Here is a 19,604-nt window from a genome sequence, read left to right as displayed (position 1 = left end):
AGAGCTTTAACGGTGATAATCCTGCTCTCTCAACTCCTCAGTTGTACACTCTGCTCAAACAGATCAGGTTCCAAAGTCTCTGCTATGAAGATAATACCTACCATCCATGCTATCATGCATGTCCTCTTGTGCAAACGCTTCCTAGCCGATCCTCTGCTGTAACTCCTTGCTGCTATGTGTATATAACTGGGTTGCACTTTGGAAAATCAATTCTTTGATTCTTACATTGGATTTCTTCAACACTCAATGTCACTGGAACATGGTGGGAAAGAAAAGAAACGCTTGCTCGCTCATGACTGTTATCCACTATCTTTGAGATTATTTGTCCCAGTATTAAACACCACTCTAACTGTTCTTGCAGTGTCCCCATGTGATGTCAGCCCAACAAATCACTGCTAACTTCTTACAGGAATAACCAAACACACTAATAGAACTAAAATACAGCACCAACCCACATATCAGCATCAGAACTGCAAAGCCACATTATAAATATTTTAAACATATTTAATGTGTTTCAAGATGGAGGTTTCCTTTTAAGTTTTATGGCAAGGATTTAAGTTGTGTTCAGTATACTTCTTCTTGACCAGTTTTGCAAAAGTCCTGTCATAATTAGTCTTTGCATTAAACTAGACTGCTAATATTAATCAGCTAGGCTGATTTATTTTATCTTTTAAACTTTTTGCCTTTGTAAAAAATGCAAACAGCAGTAACAGTCTGAGTCTTAATCATGTCTGTCTTATGCCCCTTTTCCACCAAAGCAGTTCCAGGGCTGGTTCGGGGCCAGTGCTTAGTTTGGAACCGGGTTTTCTGTTTCCACTGACAAAGAACTGGCTCTGGGGCCAGAAAAACTGGTTCCAGGCTAGCACCAACTCTCTGCTGGGCCAGAGGAAAGAACCGCTTACGTCAGCGGGGGGGCGGAGTTGTTAAGACCAACAACAATAACAAGACCGCGAAAGGTCGCCATTTTTAAGCGACGAGAAGCAGCAGCTGTACAAACGCGAAGTCATCCATTATTATTGTTGTTGTTGTTGCTGCTGCTGCTTCTTCCGCGTTGTTTTTGCTTCGATATTCACGCCAAGGTTTATGCAAACGTAGCGACATAACTGACGTATACAGTGACGTAATGACTTATACAACGACGTAACTGACGTATACAGCGACGTAATGACGTGTCTTCTCTTAGCACCGCGAGCGATGGAAAAGCAAACTGGTTCTCAGCTGGCTCGCAAGTTGAACGAGTTGTGAACCAGCACCAGCACTGGCTCCGAACCAGCCCTGGAACTGATTTGGTGGAAAAGGGGTATTAATGATTACTGAAAGTAATACTCTTAAAAAATAAAGCATGAACCATTGTTGTTGACTGAAACTGTCCTTTCTTATTTGATGATGAAAGGTCATTCAGAAAGTATCAAAAAGATTCCACTTGTAATTACAACTTGAAAAAAACAATATGCGATTTTCATGGTGGCAACTTGTAATGACTATAATCCTAATAGCACATGAAGACAGCATGAGATATGGCTTTTGGAATAATTTTTTTCCCCAGGGCTGCCCCGCATTGATTTTAGCTCCATCTCAGTTCCTGGCACATCCTCAAACCATCAGTCCACCACACAAGCTCAAAATCCCAGGGCTGTCCAAACACCCCATGCTGCCTCCCCTGCCACTTCTCCTCAGGGACTGGACAATCCTGCCCTGTTACGCGATATGTTGCTCGCCAATCCACATGAGCTGTCGCTGCTAAAAGAACGTAACCCGCCCCTGGCTGAGGCCCTGTTGAGCGGTGACCTCGGTGAGTACAGATGATTACAGAGAGCAGATGACAGCTTTAGTCATTGTGGTCAGTGAATGTTGCATTCTTTGTGACTGTTTGTGACATTTTTCACTTTGTCTTTCTCAGAGCGCTTCACAAAAGTGCTGCAGGAGCAGCAGCAGGATCGAGCAAAAAGAGAGCAGGAGAGAATCAGACTTCTCACTTCTGACCCGTTTGACCTGGAGGCTCAGGCCAAGATTGAGGAGGACATCAGGTACGACATGGGGTTTGGGCGTATTTATAAGCTCATAATGTGTCCAGTGCTATAAAAAACATCCACCACGTTTAAATGCATGGTAATACAGTTGATCAATGTCATATTTTGAACATATGTACGGACACTTCAGTGGCACACTTATGTAAAATGTACATGGGTCAGAGATAAAATGTTTAAAAATGGTATAGGGAATAATTTGAAGTTTATGAATGGTGCTCAATGCCCCCTAATTTAAACTACCTAATTGTAGTTTAGTTTAAATACATGCTGTGCCTTGAATGGAGTAAGACTGGTTTATGTCATGTATCAAATACACATTTATGAAATGACCATATGTGGTGAGGGTATGTACCACCCTGTTTCCAAAAAAAATTAGGACACTGTTTAAACCCATCCATCCATTATCTGTAGCTGCTTATCCTATGCAGGGTCGTGGGCAAGCTGGAGCCTATCCCAGCTGAGGGGGCGAGAGGTGGGGTACACCCTGGACAAGTCGCCAGATCATAACAGGGCTGACACATAGAGACAAACAACCTACAACATTCACACCTACGGTCAATTTAGAGCCACCAATTAGCCTAACCTGCATGTCTTTGGACTGTGGGGGAAACCGGAGCACCCGGAGGAAACCCACGCGGACACGGGGAGAACATGCAAACTCCACACAGAAAGGCCCCTGTCGGCCACTGGGCTCGAACCCAGAACCTTCTTGCTGTGAGGCGACAGTGTTAACCACTACACCACCATGCCACCCCCCACTGTTTAAACTGTAAATAAAAACAAAATGTGATGATTTGCAAACTCATGGAAACCTTATATCTCATCTCATTATCTCTAGCCGCTTTATCCTGTTCTACAGGGTCGCAGGCAAGCTGGAGCCTATCCCAGCTGACTACGGGCGAAAGGCGGGGTACACCCTGGACAAGTCGCCAAGTCATCACAGGGCTGACACATAGACACAGACAACCATTCACACTCACATTCACACCTACGCTCAATTTAGAGTCACCAGTTAACCTAACCTGCATGTCTTTGGACTGTGGGGGAAACCGGAGCACCCGGAGGAAACCCACGTGGACACGGGGAGAACATGCAAACTCCGCACAGAAAGGCCCTTGTCGGCCACGGGGCTCGAACCCGGACCTTCTTGCTGTGAGGCGACAGTGCTGACTACTACACCACCGTGCCGCCCGGAAACCTTATATTTCATTGAAAAATAGTACAGCCCCAAATCAAAAGTTCTGATGGCTTGGAAAATGCAAATAAAAAAATAAAGCAGTAATTTCTAAATTGACTTTGTATAAACCGAAGATATTTCATGATTTGTCTGGCCAACATTTTATTTGTTAATATACATCCATTCCTGTATTTCAGGCCTGCGACATGTTCCAAAAAATTGGGATGGGGTAATTTAGAGCTAGTAATGAGGTAAAACAATTAAATAATGGTGTGATTTGAAACAGGTGATGTCAACAGGTGATTGTAATCATGATTTGGTACAAAATCGGTATCCAGGAAAGGCCTAGTCTTTGAGGAGAAAAGATGGGTGGAGGATCTCCAGTTTGTCAACAAATGTGTGAGAAAATTATTGAAATGTTTAAAAACAATGTTTCTCAAAGAAAGATGGGAGGGGATTTGGATATTTCACCGTCTATGATACATCTCATCTCATTATCTCTAGCCGCTTTATCCTGTTCTACAGGGTCGCAGGCAAGCTGGAGCCTATCCCAGCTGACTACAGGCGAAAGGCGGGGTACACCCTGGACAAGTCGCCAGGTCATCACAGGGCCGACACATAGACACAGACAACCATTCACACTCACATTCACACCTACGGTCAATTTAGAGTCACCAGTTAACCTAATAGCCCAGGAGTAATAGGGTTATACCCGGAACAAATTAGTAACAAGCTGAAAATTTCAGAATATGTTCAGAATACCTTTAGGAATAACATACTAAAAGTCCCCGGAAATCCCCCTTGTGCTCTCTGAGAAATTCAAGATGGCATCCAAAATGGCCGCCAAATGGAGATCTGCCCATATCTCAGGCTCAAAACAAAATATTAATGCAATTAAAAGGTCAGAATATATATTTTGTAGGGTAGGAGAGTAAATTCCAACATGTGTGTATTAATTACATTGTGTATTAACATTAGGGGTGTGCAAAAATATCGATACGGCGATATATCGCGATACTTTGTCTTCCGATTCAATATCGATGCTCAAAATTTGAATATCGATATTTTTTCAAATAATAAATCATGTTTCAGACGGGTTGTAAATCCAGTACGACTTCCGCACCTCCGCTCCGCGAGGTGTCGCTGTGCCGCTCCCTCACTGCAAGGCACTCTTCATCTTCTCTTTTTTCCCCGGCGGTTGCATCTCATCTCATCTCATTATCTCTAGCCGCTTTATCCTTCTACAGGGTCGCAGGCAAGCTGGAGCCTATCCCAGCTGACTATGGGCGAAAGGCGGGGTACACCCTGGACAAGTCGCCAGGTCATCACAGGGCTGACACCGGCGGTTGCAGTGAGGGAAAAAAAACAAGCAAGCATGGCTGTTAACGTAAACCTAGAGACGCCGCCAAACTTTAAAGCAGATGTTTGGAGGCAGTTTGGATTCCAAAGGAAAGGAGAAAAAAACAGTGAGCCGGACAAAGAGTACGCACTCTGCAAAACCTGTTTCGCTCCAATTAGATATTCAGGTAACACAACAAACTTGCGAACTTACTTAGCACGGCGCCACCCCGACATATTAGCTCAGCCGGAGCCACCGAAACCCGACCCGAAGCAAACTACACTGGACAGCGCCAAAGTCCTCCCGTCTACTTCAGTGATGTGTGACTTACTGTAACTGTGAACTTAATTTTGTCATTTAAGGCCAAAGGCAAGAAGCTGCACTTTATCTTGCATTTTCAGTTTTAGTGTGTGTGAGACGCTGCATTTTATTTTGAGTATTTACTCTAAGTTCAGAAGAAACGTGATTCACTGAGGTTTCAGTTCAGTTTCAGTGTGTGGACACTGACCCACACTGCACTTTGTTTCATAATTGTGCTCAGGGAGACTAAGATGCCCACTGCACTTTTCAATGTGTTTCAGACAGTGTGTTGTTCCTGCAAAATAAGCACAAGTTAAATGTTCTCCGGTATATGTTCTCAAGTTTACAAAGAACAAATTGATATTAGTGTTAGCACTGAAATGTATGTGCAGTCTGCAGTGCAAGTTTTAAGTTTTCATAAAACAATTTGATTCTGCTTGTTAAGCAGCACTGATGTGTCCATGCTTACAGAAAAGTTGAGAATACTAGCACAGAAATGGGAATTTTCTGTATGTTGTAGTGAAGCAACTCTTGGTTTTGTCAGCAGTAGAATAGAGACAAATATATGTCTGGCAAGAGTGTGTAGTTATGTATGTGAAATGTAATTTTACAGTGGTCAATAAATTCTGATTTTCTTCAGTGACACAGATATCGTGATGTGGTTGAAATTTCTTGCAATATATCGATTATCGCAGAATCGCTGTACCGTGATATTATTGTTATCGTGGGCAAAATATCGCTATCGTATAGTGAGGTATTTGGTGATACCCAGCCCTAATTGCTAGTAGTAAAGACTGGCGCTAGAAACTCAAAGATTAATTTTTTTCCACCCTTAAACAAGCTTGAATAAATTCCCTACTTCATTGATGGTACAACAAAGGTCCAAGCATTACAACTGAGGCACTGAGAAGTGTTTAAGTCTACTCATTGTTTATAAGCAAGAGCTTTTATTGAGGCAGACCTTTTTGTCATGAAAGTCGCCGGAATGTTGAAGAAGTGTACTGAAACAGCTTGCCATTGTAGTTTTAGAAGATAGAGTTCTCAAATTTAATTTCCCTTTAATATTTTATCAAAGCTTAAAGATGCACTAAATATTAAGGAAATTGATGTGTAATTGTTGTCTTACATTATGTTCATGTATGTAGGTAGCCTACTAAGCTAATCTGCCAATCATGTCAACCATCAAATTCCATGTAATTTCCACATTAATGACCTTGTAATCTTGGTTAATTTTAATTTTAACAGTGTGACAATGGTGAATTTGCATTGCTTGTATGAGAGAACATATAATTTAACATTTTAATTGCATTTATATTATGTTTTATCCCTGAGATATTGAAAATCTCCAATCGGCGGCCATTTTGGATGCCATCTTGAATTTCTCAGAGAGCACAAGGTGGATTCCCGGGGACTTTTAGTATGTTATTCCTAAGGGTATTCTGAACATATTCTGAAAAATTCAGCTTGTTACTAATTTGTTCCGGGTTGGACTCAATTTTGAGCTAATGCTCTTGGGCTATAACCTGCATGTCTTTGGACTGTGGGGGAAACCGGAGCACCCGGAGGAAACCCACGCGGACAACACGCAAACTCCGCACAGAAAGGCCCTCGCCGGCCACGGGGCTCGAACCCGGACCTTCTTGCTGTGAGGCGACAGCGCTAACCACTACACCACCGTGCTGCCCGTCTATGATACATAATATCATTAAATAATTCAAGGAATCTGGAGCATAAAGGACAAGGGCACAAGCCTAATCTGAACACCCGTGATCTCCAATTCCTCAGATGGCACTGCATCAAGAACTGTCATTCATCTATAGCTGATATAACCACATGGGCTCAGGATTACTTTTGCAAAGCTTTGTCAAGCACTACAATACGGAGTTACATCCACAAATGCCGGTTAAAACTTTACTGTGCAAAAAGGAAGCCTTATGTTAACTGTATCCAGAAGTGCCATCGACTTCTCTGGGCTCGGAGGCGTCTGGGATGGCCCATCACACAGTGGAAATGTGTATTGTGGTCACGTGAATCAGTATTCCTGGTCTTTTTTATAAGACATGGATGCCGTGCGCTCCAGACCAAAGACGAACAAGACCATCCAGATTGTTACCAGCAACAAATCCAAAAGCCGGAGTCTGTCATGGTATGGGGTCAGTGCCCTTGGCAAAGGTAACTTGCGCTTCTGTGATGGCAGAATTAATGCAGAAAAGTACACTGAGATTTTGGAGGTCAAAGATTATTTACATTGTTTTCAGTTTTAATTTCAATTCGAATATACTGTCCAAACTACTTCTGCTTTGGGGTTGTACAAAGACATGTCAAATGCTGACACTGACAAAATGTTCATTTTGAATTTAATGCCAGCAACACCTCATCTCATCTCATTATCTCTAGCTGCTTTATCCTTCTACAGGGTCGCAGGCAAGCTGGAGCCTATCCCAGCTGACTACGGGCGAAAGGCGGGGTACACCCTGGACAAGTCGCCAGGTCATCACAGGGCTGACACATAGACGCAGACAACCATTCACACTCACATTCACACCTACGCTCAATTTAGAGTCGCCAGTTAACCTAACCTGCATGTCTTTGGACTGTGGGGGAAACCGGAGCACCCGGAGGAAACCCACGCGGACATGGGGAGAACATGCAAACTCCGCACAGAAAGGCCCTCGCCGGCCACAGGGCTCAAACCCGGACCTTCTTGTGCCAGCAGCACGTTTCAAAAAAGTTGGGACAGGGGCATGTTTACCACCGTGTGGCATCACCTCTACTTTTAACGACACTGTAAATGTTTGGGAACTGAGGAGACCAATTGCTGTAGTAGTTTTGAAAGTGAAATGTTGTCCCATTCTTGCCTGATATAGGATTTAAGCTGCTCAGCACTTTCAATGAAATATAGGATTTCCATGATTTGCAAATCATTGCATTCTGTTTTTATTTATATTTTACACAGTATCCCAACTTTTTTGGAAATTGGGTTGTACAGTATGTGTGTGTGTGTGTGTGTGTGTGTGTGTGTGTGTGTGTGTAAACATGGTTAATCAGCCCTCAGTAAATTGTGATGCTAATTGTATGTTCTCAGGCAACATAATATTGAAGAAAACATGACCATTGCTATGGAGGAGGCACCAGAAAGTTTTGGCCAGGTGGTTATGCTGTACATCAACTGCAAGGTTAATGGACACCCTGTGAAAGCCTTTGTTGACTCGGGTAAATTGGTGATCTTTTCTCCATGAGGCACACTGAGTCTTTAACCCTGCTTTCACACTGCCAAGCAACAAGTCACTCATGTTGCTTAAAGTTTGTCACTTTTGGACGTATTTTTGTCCTGATCTAACATGATCTAGTAGTTGACTAAATGCATAAACTTACAGGTGAGAACTGCACAGGGTCACGTGCTTATATTTTTAAAAAAGTCACTTTGTTACTTGTTAGTGTGAATGCAGGGTTAATTCCTTACATCTACTGTTAAATAACTATTTGCTATAGTAAATGTATATACCAGGGGCGATTTCTCAGAGACAACAAGGGAAGCCGAGCTTCCCCTAAAATTCTCTCCCCAAACTGCGGCGTCTACGACGTTGAATTCTCATTAAAACAATAACTTGCATAACATAATATATGCCTAAGATTGTATTTATGTTCATAACTATCCTGTAACTTATTTGAGTGATGTCTGACGAACTTGCAGTTCGCTACGAGAATCACCTTTGCTGCCAGGCTGTAAACTTTCTTATTTCAATGGGCTCTATGGACTGGCAGCAGTGTTGCCAGATTGGGCGGTTTTAAGTGCATTTTGGCAGGTTTTGAACATATTTTGGGATGGAAAACGTCAGCAGTTATCTGGCAACACTGACTGGCAGCCGGGTATCCGTTGCAGTCTACGAGACGGCTCTGAGCAGCCAATTTCGGCTAGTTGTTATTGGTTAAAATCAACAAAATCGTCACTTCCAGGGAAGCCGGGCTTCTCTGGGACTAAACGAGACAGTGGGAGGGACAAGAAGCCGGGCTGATAAAGGATTATTGGAGGTAGTGTTTGAAAGACATGAGGAGGGCGGTACTTCGGCGAGGAACACGGAAGTATGATCAGTCAGTCCCTAGCGGATGTCGAGAAAGTGTAGTTGTGTGCCAAAGTGCTGTCCGAATTTCTTTTCATATAAACGGTTCTTCTCATTGATGTCTCTGTACATTACTCTGTAAATAAATGTAAATATTACTCGTTGTGCTCCATTAACTTTCATCCATTCTATCAGTTTGATCATTCGTGAATTCACTCGTTTATTTCATTTGTAGTTCAATCTGGTTGTAGGCTAGCTTGAGCCTTATTGGGATCTGCAGTGCTAGCTGCTAACAGAAATTGGTGAAGTCTCTGGAAAGCACAACCAGCTGGTATGACAGGGTCACAGACCATTTTCTGGAAAAGGAGCGGAGGGTAGAATTTGTGTATAAATAGTGTTCATGTTCATGAATCTGAAGTGTGTATATTGTTCAGTAATGTTAAGAGAATGGTGGGCTCTGTGTTATAGGTTATACCTGGGTATAATATTCAAGGTTCTGTGTGTTGCATAGCCTACCTGGTTATGAATTTCCAGACTGTGTTGCAGAAGATGTTCAAGGATGTGTTGCACAGCTGGGTGTTGTGTTAAAGACTCTGTGTTGCATATCAGGGTATGATGTTCAAGGCTCTTTGTTGAATAGCCAGTGATTTTTGGATGTTTGATATTTTTGATTAAGGATATGAGGCACTAGCCTGGCAAGCCAGACTATAACATGAAATGTACAAGCAAAAATACTTTCTGCCACTAGGTAGGGTTGTCTAGTTCACTATGCTAATGGGGCACACCTTTCTGTGCTTTGATATCCGGCCTACAGGTTTTACGATGAATGCGTGAAATGGGCTTCCCCTGTTTTAAAAACCAGCAGCCGCCACTGGTATATACCATATTACTACGTCTACAGCTCTACACTGTCACTAACCTACTGTAAGACTCCCATCATAATTTTCTCTTTCATATCATAATCATAATATTCTCTTTCTCATCTTAGGAGCCCAAATGACGATCATGAGTCAAGCCTGCGCAGAACGTTGCAACATCATGCGTCTGGTAGACCGGCGCTGGGCAGGGATTGCTAAGGGTGTAGGCACACAGAAGATCATTGGCAGAGTACATTTGGGTATGGTTTAGGTTCAAGGGATGTGTAAACCTGTTATAGGATGTTTTCTGAAGTACAGTACCAGTCAAAAGTTTGGATACACCTACTCATTCATAGGTTTGTATTTTGACTGTTGTTCTACAATATAGAAAATACTGAAGACTTCAAAACTAAGAAGTAACATATGGAATTATATGGTAAACCAAAAAAGCATTAAAAACAAAATGTTTCATATTTTAGTTTCTTCAAAGTAGCAACCGTTTACCTTGATAACACTTTGCACATTATCGGCATTATCTTATTTATATACATCACATTTTTGACTTGAGGGTGTACTGCAGTTTAGTAAGCAGAATTCAGTCTTTTTCTTTATGTTGCTTTGTATATTTTCCTGTGTGTGTGCATGACAGTTTATTTTGGATTTTGTGTTCCTGTGTGCTCTAGCTCAGGTACAGATTGAAGGGGACTTCCTGCCTTGTTCCTTCTCCATTTTAGAAGATCAGCCTATGGACATGTTACTCGGCCTTGACATGCTGAAGAGACACCAGGTCTGCTTTCACACCCAGGAATGTAATTAAAAGGGGGCCAATGTGACATTTACATTGCACTCAATTCAATTCAAGTCAAGTCAACTTTGTCAAATATGCTATACATGCTCGACATACAGCACAAATGAAATTTCAGTCCTCTCTGACCCACGGTGCAAACAGGCAATGCAATAAATAAAAATGGAATAATTGAAATAAACAATATAAACAGTATAAACACTCTAGATAAGAACTAGACATAGACTAAACACTCATATACTAGTGCATCTCAAAAAATTTGAATATTGTGAAAAAGTTCAATATTTTCCATCAGTTATTTAAGAAAGTGAAAAATTTTATATATTATAGACTCATTACACATAAACTAAAATGTTTCAAGCATTTTTCTATTTTAATTTTAATCAGTATGGCATACAATACAAAAACATAAAAAAAACCATCTCAAAATATTAGAATATTTCATTTCGAGTTTGAGTAAAACAGTATGAACACAGTGTATCTCTCGGTCTAGTTCAGTACACACAACCACAATCATGGGGAAGACTGCTGACTTGACTGTTGTCCAGAAGATGATCACTGATGCCCTCCACAAGGAGGGTAAGCCACAAAAGGTCATTGCTGAAAAGGGTGGCTGGAAAAGGTGCACAAGCAACAGGGATGGCCGCAGTCTTGAAAGGATTGTCAAGAAAAGTTGATTCAAGAACTTGGGAGAGCTTCACAAGGAGTGGACTGAGGCTGGTGTCAGTGTATCAAGACCCATCACGAACAGACATCTTCAAGAAAGGGGATACAACTTTCACATTCCTAATATCAAGCTACTCCTGAGCCAGAGACAATGTCAGAAGTGTCTTATCTGGGCTAAGGAGAGAAAGAAATGGACTGTTGCTCAGTGGTCCAAAGTCCTCTTTTCAGATGAAAGTACATTTTGCATTTAATTTGGAAATCACGGTTCTAGACTCTGGAGGAAGAGTGGAGAGGCACAGAATCCAAGGTGTTTGAAGCCCAGTGTGAAGTTTCCACAGTCTGTGATGATTTGGGGTGCCATGTCATCTGCTGGTGTTGGTCCACTGTATTTTATCAAGTCCAAAGTCAACACAGCCATCTACCAGGAGATTTTAGAGCACTTCATGCTTCCATCTGCTGACGAGCTTTTTGGAGATGCTGATTTCCTTTTCCAGCAGGACTTAGCACCTACCCACAGTGCCAAAACTACTACCAAATGGTTTGCTGACCATGATATTACTGTGTTTGATTGGCCAGCTAACTTGACTGACCTGAACCCCATAGAGAATCTATGGGGTATTGTCAAGAGGAAGATGAGAAACACCCGACCCAAAAATACAGATACGCTGAAGGCCACTATCAAAGCAACCTGGGCTTCAATAACACCTCAGCAGTGCCACAGACTGATCATCTCCATGCCACACCGCGTTGATACAGTAATTCATGGTAAAGGAGCCCCAACCAAGTATTGAGTGCATAACTGAATATACTTTTCAGAAGTTGGACATTTCTGTATTGTAAATCCTTTTTTTGATTGATCTTAGGGAATATTCTAATAATTTGAGATACTGGATTTCTGATTTTCATGAGCTATAAGCCATAATCATCAAAGTTAAAACAAAAAAGGCTTTACATATTTCACTTTACATGTAATGAATATAGAATATATGAAAGTTTACCTTTTTGAATTAAATTATGAAAAAAAGGAACTTTTTCATGGTATTCTATCTATCTATCTATCTATCTATCTATCTATCTATCTATCTATCTATCTATCTATCTATCTACACACACACACACACACACGATACATACACGTGTGTGTGTGTATGTATTTTATTTATATATATATATATATATATATATATATATATATATATATATATATAATATATATATATATATATATATATATATATAGGAGCAAATAAACAGTCAAGGGCACTTGAGGTATAGCAGGTCAACATAAAATAAGCAGTATAAACAATAAACTAATAGCTGTTAAGGTGAGGTAGTGCGGCAGCCCTCTCAATATATTTCTGAGAAAGGGGCAAGTAAGAAAGAGTAGTAGGCAGAGGTTAAGCCAGGGATCCCAGCAGTAATTGAAAAAAATAGAGGAATGTAAGAAACTATCAGCATGGGTCAAGGGGGCTGCAAGCCCTTTGCGGGGTGCAGGGGCAGTGCCCCTGCTGGGGGTACAGGGGGCAAAGCCCCCTGAAGCTGTTGAGATTTTAACATTTAAAGATGCTAGAGAACACATTTTTTTATATAGATTTAACATAGAAAAGCAACGGAATTTAACAATAATGTGTATCTATTTGATGCCATATTTTGTAATCTATGACATAAGTGGCAAAAAAAAAATTATTTATAAAAATTAGACGAAAATGTAGCTTTGAAGAATATACTTGCCTAAATATTCCACTGATTTTCTTATAACAATAGTATCCATAGTTCATCTCATTTGTTTATTTTTTTGTTTCGAGTTAATGTCAATACTAGTCACATTCAAAAAGAGAAAGGTTTAAATCAAATATCTCCAATATTTGCTGTACATATGTAAATATCTAATATTACTGAATCATTGATTTCTGCTCATATTCATGATTTTTGAAAAATGAATGTGGCTTACTTTACATGTAATTATGTAAAAAAATGTGTTCTATAGCATCTTTAAATGTTAAAATCTCAACAGCTTCAGGGGGCTTTGCCCCCTGTACCACCAGCAGGGGCACTGCCCCTGCACCCCGCAAAGGGCTTGCAGCCCCCTTGACCCATGCTGATAGTTTCTTAGATTCCTGAATAAGCCACATTCATTTTTCAAAAATCATGAATATGAGCGGCGGCACGGTGGTGTAGTGGTTAGCGCTGTTGCCTCACAGCAAGAAGGTCCTGGGTTCGAGCCCCGGGGCCGGTGAGGGCCTTTCTGTGTGGAGTTTGCATGTTCTCCCCGTGTCCGCGTGGGTCCCCTCCGGGTGCTCCGGTTTCCCCCACAGTCCAAAGACATGCAGGTTAGGTTAACTGGTGACTCTAAATTGACCGTAGGTGTGAATGTGAGTGTGAATGGTTGTCTGTGTCTATGTGTCAGCCCTGTGATGACCTGGCGACTTGTCCAGGGTGTACCCCGCCTTTCGCCCGTAGTCAGCTGGGATAGGCTCCAGCTTGCCTGCGACCCTGTAGAAGGATAAAGCGGCTAGAGATAATGAGATGAGATGAATATGAGCAGAAATCAATGATTCAGTAATATTAGATATTTACATATATACAGCAAATATTGGAGATATTTGATTTAAACCTTTCTCTTTTTGAAAGGTTTCACTGCAGAGGAATTTATTGCTCTTTTCTGGGGTGCATTCTGTGATCTTTCCTCCAGTTTTCTCTGCTTTTGTTTCTCTGATCTTTGCTTCTGCTTTTTCTGATGTTCCTGCAGTGCTCTTTTGGATAGTTTCTTGGCTACTCCGTTCGCATGAACTTTTGTTTCAAGTTCTGTATTCACCACATTCATTAATCTCTTCTTGGATTCAACTTCCTCTCTGGCTAAGCGCAACTACGCTTTCCACGACATATTGAATTAAGTTCAACGCATTAGAAACAAAAGCACGAACGGAGTTAAAACACGTTTTCTTGCAAGTGGGCGCAGCCATATTGTTTTCTCGTTCTATCGCGTACAGTCTCGTGGTATTTACATCAATTTAACTTCCGAGTGTTCCCGAATGTCAATGAGAACAAACAAAGCCAATGAAAACATCGCTAAACAAGCAAACCAAATCAGAATGTATTCTGCTGGTCATTTTACTTAAACATATTTTTAACGGATATACAAGAGATTTAAAAAAAAACACTTTGGCTAGAAAAATAGCGGAATTCCGCTAAATAGCGGACGTCTGGGATCCATGTTAAGCATAAGCTGAGTGGAGGCTGCGTTAGCCACCGCCGCGATGTATAAAAAAAGAGGGGGCTCCGGAGGTCCTCCCCCGGAAAATTTTGAAAATGTAGATGTTAAATGGTGAATTCTGAGTGATCCTGAATACATTTTATTTTTATGAAGTATAACTTATGAAGTAAAAACTTATGAATTTCAATTCTTTGAAAAACCACTGTGAGTAGCCGGCAATGGAGCGTTTGTAGGCAGCAAAATCGCCGGTTGCCAGCAGTTATTGAGAGGACTGGTGCGGAATAGTGCAAATGAGCGAGGTAAAATGAAATGTGCAGTCCCTGAGTTCAGTGTGTGAATGAACGTTGAGAGAGAGAGAGAGAGAGAGAGAGAGAGAGAGAGAGTGTGTGTGTGTGTGTGTGTGTGTGTTGGGGGGGGGGGAAACTGTGAGGGTGACATGTCAGATGCTGAAGGGGGGCAGGGGTGTGTGTGGGCAGAATCTGTGGCAGGGGGCAGAGGGGGGACGAGGGGCAGAACAGGGAGGGAGTTGAGCCTCCTGACCGCCTGGTGAAAGGAACTGTCCTTGAGCTTGCTGGTTTTGGCCCGGAGACTCCGCAGTCTCCTCCCCGACGGCAGCAGACTGAAGAGGCTGTGAGATGGGTGGGTGGGGTCACCTGCAATCCTGATGGCTTTGCGGGTGAGGCGGGAGTTATAGATTTCCATAAGAAGTCATTTCTCAGTCCAATAATCAGAGTTTATGTATATAATGTGTTGACATTAGGTTCTTTAAAATGATCACATCTCTTTTTTCATTGCTACTGTTCTTGCACATGATCACTGTTATTTAAGAGCCATGTTTTGGCTCCTACATGCATGACTTTCCCACTGAGGTTCCAGAAACTTTTGTGGAACTACAGGTGAAGTTCACAAACTATCCTAAAGTAGGGCTGCACGGTTCCTGATGTTCTTCACTTGCTATTAATGTTGAAAAAAGTATTGCAGACATGCTCCTATTTTTAAAAAAAATTGAGTCACTGTTTAGATAGATCACTGTTAGAACATTAAGGTCTGGGTAATAGGGTTTAAAATAATGTCAAGCTTACATTTGGCCTTCAGGAACATTCATTATTAGTTCCACCCTCATAGAAATTTTAGTTTCTGCTATGATCTCTCCAATGGGTGCATCCTAAAAAGGTTCCTGCCTTAATCCACACAATTTTAGAATTTGCCATTTTTATTACACCTCAAATATAACATTTAAGGTTAGTAACTGTTGTTTACTGTTGTGTTTTGTTTGTTTTTTCTGTCTATGCTTTTTTTTCAGTGCTCTATTGACCTTAAGAAGAGTGTGCTTCTGATTGGGACGACAGGGACGGAGACACGTTTCCTTCCTGAAGGCGAACTGCCTGACTGTGCCAGACTGGCGTATGGGCCAGAAGCGCGAGAGGACACCCGACCAGAGGAGATTGCAGACCAAGAACTTGCAGAGGCATTACAAAGATCCGTACAGGACAGCGGTGAGCTGCATGCATAGAGATGCCATGTAGAATTCTATACAGTGAAGTAGACTGGTTAATGCTCTTTACATGGATACAGAATACAGGTAGCTGCAATATATCTGTCAAAGTGCATAGGTTGAAAAAGCAGAATAATTGTTAATTATGTGGAACAGAATGTAAAACAACTGGGATTCGGGTTTGTTTTTTTTAATAGATTGGTTTTAATATGTAATATTTGTGATAGTAAGAGTTTATTTCAAGGTTGAATGCGTTATACTGTGCCATCCAGAATTATTAGTACCCTTCATAGAAACAAGCACAAATGGCACTTGTCTCATTAGGACTATTTTCCACACAAGAGAGATTGTTATTGACTCGCACAAAAGGATATAAAAATACATGAGCATTTAAACATATGATTTTAAAAACAATTGGGGCCATAAGAGCAGGTTTCACATTTGAAACAATTTGTCTGTTGTGCTCAGAACAAAACCAAACATTTTGGTCATTAACATATTTGGTGGTAAAAGGCAACTCAATACACACTGTAGGGCTCGACATTAACTTTTAAACCCACTTGCCCTGTCAAGTCAAGTGGGGGTAAATTTCCACTTGCCTCTCAATATTATCACTTCCCCCCTATTTTGCGAGTTTTTATATATATATATATATATATATATATATATATATATATATTAGTGCTGTCAAGCGATTAAAATATTTAATCGCGATTAATGTCGCGACTGTCATAGTTAACTCGTGATTAATCGCAATTTAATCGCACATTTTTGTCACATGAAAAACCATTGTAATTCTCTTATCAGCATAAAAAAGTGAATGGGCTTGCTCACCGTTCGAACTACGGGGGTACTCGGGGGATCCGAGATCCCCTGAAACAGACATGAGATCCCTTGAAAACATGATTTGGGAAATGTTGGGGGGTCTCTAAAATATTGGCAAAATGATGTTTATTGACATAGCAATCGTGTGTAACGGGAAGCATTTGCATATCCGAAGTGAGCGCGCGATCGGAGATCCGCGCTCTGAGACAAGCGCAAGCACCCCCTCCCCCCCCCCCCCCCCCCCCAAGGGAAAAAAAAAGGGACCCCCTGAAAATATCGGCATAGTTCGAACACTGGTTGTACCAATGTTTTTTTTTTTTTTTTATTGCAGAGCATAACACGTCTTGTCACAGCCACTGCAAAGTGGGGCTGGAGCCGCCGATGGGAAAACGATCGGAGCACCGTGGCTCTTCGGGGGAGGGCAGAGGACTCTGGCTGTGCAGGGTGTGGCATCATGTCACAGAGCGTTAATCTCGCGATAAAAAAATTATCGCCGTTAAAATTGAGTCAAGTTAACGCGTTAATAACGCAACATTTTTGACAGCACTAATATATATATATATATATATATATATATATATATAATATTCATCTCATCTCATCATCTCTAGCCGCTTTATCCTTCTACAGGGTCGCAGGCAAGCTGGAGCCTATCCCAGCTGACTACGGGCGAAAGGCGGGGTACACCCTGGACAAGTCGCCAGGTCATCACAGGGCTGACACATAGACACAGACAACCATTCACACTCACATTCACACCTACGGTCAATTTAGAGTCACCAGTTAACCTAACCTGCATGTCTTTGGACTGTGGGGGAAACCGGAGCACCCGGAGGAAACCCACGCGGACACGGGGAGAACATGCAAACTCCACACAGAAAGGCCCTCGCCGGCCCCGGGGCTCGAACCCAGGACCTTCTTGCTGTGAGGCGACAGCGCTAACCACTACACCACCGTGCCGCCCATCATATGAAGTTACTATTATATTTGTAACTATGCGATTTTGAACCCTTTATATCATTTTTACAATAAGTCACAAGACACAAGCGACACATGTCCTATACATCATCTACTTCAAAATTACAGTTATTGCATTTTCAGTTTATTAAACTTTGGCGATCTCACTGTATGAATAGATACCTGTTTATTTAAAGGGGCCAACTAGCTCATTCAGAAAATGTTTCAACTCCCTACATCTGCAGTACACTTTAGTTGAAAATAAGACCCCTTTTATGTTCATTTCATCTACTTATACCTTGAATATCTGTTGGCACTTATAAGGCCAACTTATCATTTTCACCATTACCGTTATCTATTTTTATGAACTTTCCGTTATCCATTACCGTTATCCATTTTTATGAACTTTCCGTTATCCATTTTTATGAACTTTCCGTTATCCATTACCGTTATCCATTTTTATGAACTTTCCGTTATCCATTTTTATGAACTTTCCGTTATCCATTTTATGAACTTTCGCTGCCGGGTGCAAATGTTGGCACCATCAGCATAGTGGCAGGTCCGAGCCTAGTTGTGCTGCTGACTGACTAAACTTTCTGAACTAGAAAGACACCAAGAAAACTCACTTATTCTGTTGAACGGTATCTTCCGTCAATATCATCCACATCATTCCTGTTGTATTTTATAACGTGTCTAACAGTGTTCATTAAGTTCATTCAGTTGCTCGCGTTGCCTGCAGACCAGGCGATGACACTTTGGATCCTGAAGGTCCCGGAGACGTTATGTCTGGGCTTTCAGTTTCTTCCCCGCGGTCGGTCCGCTTCAACCACTTCAGCATTTTTGTTCTGGCAAGAGTCGGCGCAGCGTGTGCGGTAGCAATTCCATTCCAAGTCCATATAATGCGGACTCCGGCCGAAGATTCTAGAACAGAATGCGCTGCTCTGTAGCCTACGGATGCAGGTGCATCGAAAGTGTAGCTACTATGTATTTTTCGCTGTTAACGTTTTAAAATTAAAATTGACAAATTAGGTGAATGTCTACGTATGTGTTACGGCTTTGTAAATAATATTAATGTAGAACTTTTTTTCTAGATCTATTTTTTTCCATTGTCCCGGGATTGTCCCAGATATGATAATTTTGTGTCCCGATGACATTTTTTATGGTCCCCGGGACATCGGGACACCGTTAGTTTCGAGCGCTGAGCGGGGGTATATAAAATAACTTGCAAAGCAGTGAATGAAACCAAGACTAAGAAAACAGCCAAGACGTAATGGTGGATACATAGTGAGGGACGCTTTTAGGAACTGAAATAAAAGATCAAAAAGCCTAATTTTTGTGGTGCTAGTTCGTAATATACTAGTGCATCTCAAAAAATTAGAATATTGTGAAAAAGTTCAATATTTTCCATCAGTTATTTAAGAAAGTGAAAATGTTATATATTATAGACTCATTACACAAACTAAAATGTTTCAAGCATTTTTCTATTTTAATTTTAATCAGTATGGCATACAGTACAAAAACATAAAAAAAAACCCATCTCAAAATATTAGAATATTTCATTTCGAGTTTGAGTAAAACAGTATGAACACAGTGTATCTCTCGGTCTAGTTCAGTACACACAACCACAATCATGGGGAAGACTGCTGACTTGACTGTTGTCCAGAAGATGATCACTGATGCCCTCCACAAGGAGGGTAAGCCACAAAAGGTCATTGCTGAAAAGGGTGGATGGAAAAGGTGCACAAGCAACAGGGATGGCCGCAGTCTTGAGAGGATTGTCAAGAAAAGTTGATTCAAGAACTTGGGAGAGCTTCACAAGGAGTGGACTGAGGCTGGTGTCAGTGTATCAAGACCCATCACGAACAGACATCTTCAAGA

The 19,604-nt window shown here is 41.4% G+C and overlaps 1 protein-coding gene across 3 annotated transcripts in view; it reads left to right on the top strand.

The window, feature by feature from the left end:
* Positions 1 to 19,604, top strand: part of ddi2 (DNA-damage inducible protein 2) — a 33,961-nt gene that overhangs the window by 7,828 nt on the left and 6,529 nt on the right. Inside the window, exons 3-9 of one of the 3 annotated variants that reach the window (XM_060919661.1) lie at positions 1,547 to 1,792; positions 1,901 to 2,027; positions 7,932 to 8,059; positions 9,896 to 10,024; positions 10,448 to 10,551; positions 15,753 to 15,945; positions 17,101 to 17,334. In XM_060919661.1, coding sequence (XP_060775644.1) covers positions 1,547 to 1,792; positions 1,901 to 2,027; positions 7,932 to 8,059; positions 9,896 to 10,024; positions 10,448 to 10,551; positions 15,753 to 15,945; positions 17,101 to 17,240 — 1,067 coding nt within the window. In that variant the 3' untranslated portion in view covers positions 17,241 to 17,334. Of the gene's footprint in view, positions 1 to 1,546; positions 1,793 to 1,900; positions 2,028 to 7,931; positions 8,060 to 9,895; positions 10,025 to 10,447; positions 10,552 to 15,752; positions 15,946 to 17,100; positions 17,336 to 19,604 lie in introns of those variants that run through there. The other 2 variants (XM_060919663.1, XM_060919664.1) reach the window with 2 other exon arrangements.

This window comes from Neoarius graeffei, chromosome 4 (genome assembly GCF_027579695.1).
Source record: "Neoarius graeffei isolate fNeoGra1 chromosome 4, fNeoGra1.pri, whole genome shotgun sequence".
NCBI lineage: Eukaryota > Metazoa > Chordata > Actinopteri > Siluriformes > Ariidae > Neoarius > Neoarius graeffei.
Note: the sequence above shows the minus strand (reverse complement) of the source record. Positions and strands in the feature narration are given on the sequence as shown.